General features: G+C 40.2%; 1 protein-coding gene across 1 annotated transcript in view; it reads left to right on the top strand.

Annotated features, from left to right (window-relative positions):
* npr2 (natriuretic peptide receptor 2) overlaps positions 1-2,500 on the top strand; it is an 84,970-nt gene that overhangs the window by 49,525 nt on the left and 32,945 nt on the right. Inside the window, exon 11 of the mRNA XM_063210317.1 lies at positions 945-1,049. Within this exon, the coding sequence (XP_063066387.1) occupies positions 945-1,049 (105 nt within the window). The remainder of the gene's footprint in view (positions 1-944; positions 1,050-2,500) is intronic.

The raw sequence follows: 2,500 nt of genomic DNA, 5'->3' as shown, positions 1-2,500 counted from the left end.
CTTTAGAGTGCTCTGAGAAATTAAGTCAAGAATAAAGGACCTTGCTATCAACTCTTAATTACTCTGCAAATCAGGAACTGGTCCCCCCCAGAACTTTAGGGTGCTCTGATGTATTACAAGGGTACAAAATGGCAGAAGTTCATCTACTTTTAAACTCATCGATGTCAAAATATTTAGAGAGATTAAGAACGTCTTGACATGATGCACTATGGGGGCAGGAACAAGATGTGCGCACTGCATGCCGGAGACGTCAACAAGAAAGTCTCCCATGATGTGAAAGCTGAGACACTTTTCCCTCCACTGCTCTTTCTAATATCCCACAGTGAAGTATAAAGCATCTGCATATCAGACGCCTGTTCACCTCCTTGTTATCTAGAATAGTCATTTGACAATGCAGCAGCAGCAGCAGCATCATCCTCTGTTGTCAAAGTTATCTCTGATTGTTGATGCAGCCCATCTGCTCGACCTTGCTCACGACCTTGAGAGGATGTCATCAGGCCTGGACTGGTAATCTGGCATAGAGGGCATTTGCCCAGTGGGCAGACAGTCATCAGGGGCTGATGGTTTTGTTTTGTGTTGTTGTGGGATTGTTTGTTTGTTTGTTTGTTTGTTTGTTTGTTTGTTTGTTTGTTTGTTTTCCTTCAAACTTTCCCTCAGAGACTGGCCCACAATTTAGCCCATTTTGCCCTTTGGTGCATCCCTGATATACGCAGTGCACTGTGGACGAGGGGCTGGTCTATGCTAAAAATGCCCGGGACATATTTTGCTCCCCGTTAGCCCCTGGATTTCATCCTTATTGGCTGTGTAGTGTACGGATGGCTCTCTATCTTTCTGAAAGACAGTACGTCCTGTTTCTCCTTTCTGTGTAGTGTACAGATGTCACTCTCTGTATCTCTCTATTCCTCTGAAAGACAGTACGCCCTGTCTCTCCTTTCTGTTCCCAGATGCGAGACGTCCAGTTCAATCACCTTACCAGGTTCATCGGCGCCTGTATCGACCCCCCAAACATCTGCATTGTAACTGAGTACTGTCCTCGAGGAAGCCTCCAGGTAAAATGCATGAAACAATACTATAATATACTAAACTATACTACATTACACTATACTATTATCCTATGCTATACCATACTGCACTGCACTGTACTATGATATACTATACTATACTATACTATACTATACTATACTATACTATACTATACTATAATACTATGTCACCAAATACTGTCGTCGGCAGGCAAACAGTGTGGTCCTTTCTCGGCACAAAAGCCCCTCAGACATACATACAGCATCTTGTGCTCTCCTATTTCCCAAGTCGTATAAATAGCCTGGACGTTATGTAATATGGCCAGCACGATACCCCATTGATAGGAGAAGCAGGGCAGGGCCTCTTAGTGAGGCTCTCTAGTTGATATTCTGAAGTGATGGCTGTGAGACAGTAATACCCGTCGCCACAGTGACATCAAGTCTGACTGACACTTTCTCCACAGCTGATACTTTAGTTTGTTTGTTTCCAAGATGGCATTCGAAGGGTTTAGGAGAGGATGGCGGTTGTTGCAGAAAATTAGTATTTTATACCCTACTGTACTATATGTAACACCATACTGTACTATGGTATACCATAGTATACCACTCTATGCTATACTACTCTATACTATACTACTCTACTCTATACTACACTACACTGCACTATATAGTACTATACAATACTAAGCTATTAGGGCTGGGACTCGATTACATTTTTTAATCGAATTAATTTTTAGGTTTTGAAATTAATTAATCGAATTAATCGCATTGAAATATGTGACTTGAGAACAGTGAAAATATATTTTTTTCACATGGATTTTGAATAATTACAATAAATAAGCTTAATCTAAAAATATTATTGATTTTTAAAAGAAGAGAGAATTCTTCTCAATTTCAGCAGGCTGTTCACCATCAGGCGTAATACTGCCCTCCATTGGCCTAATCCAGAACTATATAGCTATATTATACTGCGATTAATTGTTGTAATCGCGTTAATTAATTAATCGCATCGCGTGATTAATTAATCGAAATTAATGCTTTAATGTCCCAGCCCTATAAGCTATACTATACTATACTATAAGGTATTACAGTATACTATACTATGAAAGATAATTCAGATAAGTGCCTAGTGCTACAGCATAATATTGCCTCTTGTGCCTCTTGTGCCGCTATTTTACAATTAAATGCAGGGTGAATTCTGGTGACTGGAGTTGAGCATGTACTGTAGGCTACGTATGCACAAATGGTAATGCTCTTAGGCACAGACGGAGTATTATTAGCCAGGCGATATCATTTGCATTTGCATGCACATCTAACTATTTATTAAAAGCTTTTATGCAAAGCAAGGACACGTAGAGTGCAGCACATTAATTGCGCTGCATGCTATTTGCTTTTAATAGCTGAACACTCGCAGCACTTCAACAAATAGGCTGTTCTTGCTTTCGCTGCTTTTATGTGATGCCTCTTGAATGACTGTG

The sequence above is a fragment of the Engraulis encrasicolus genome, chromosome 11, assembly GCF_034702125.1.
Source record: "Engraulis encrasicolus isolate BLACKSEA-1 chromosome 11, IST_EnEncr_1.0, whole genome shotgun sequence".
In the NCBI taxonomy this organism is placed as follows: domain Eukaryota; kingdom Metazoa; phylum Chordata; class Actinopteri; order Clupeiformes; family Engraulidae; genus Engraulis; species Engraulis encrasicolus.
Note: the sequence above shows the minus strand (reverse complement) of the source record. Positions and strands in the feature narration are given on the sequence as shown.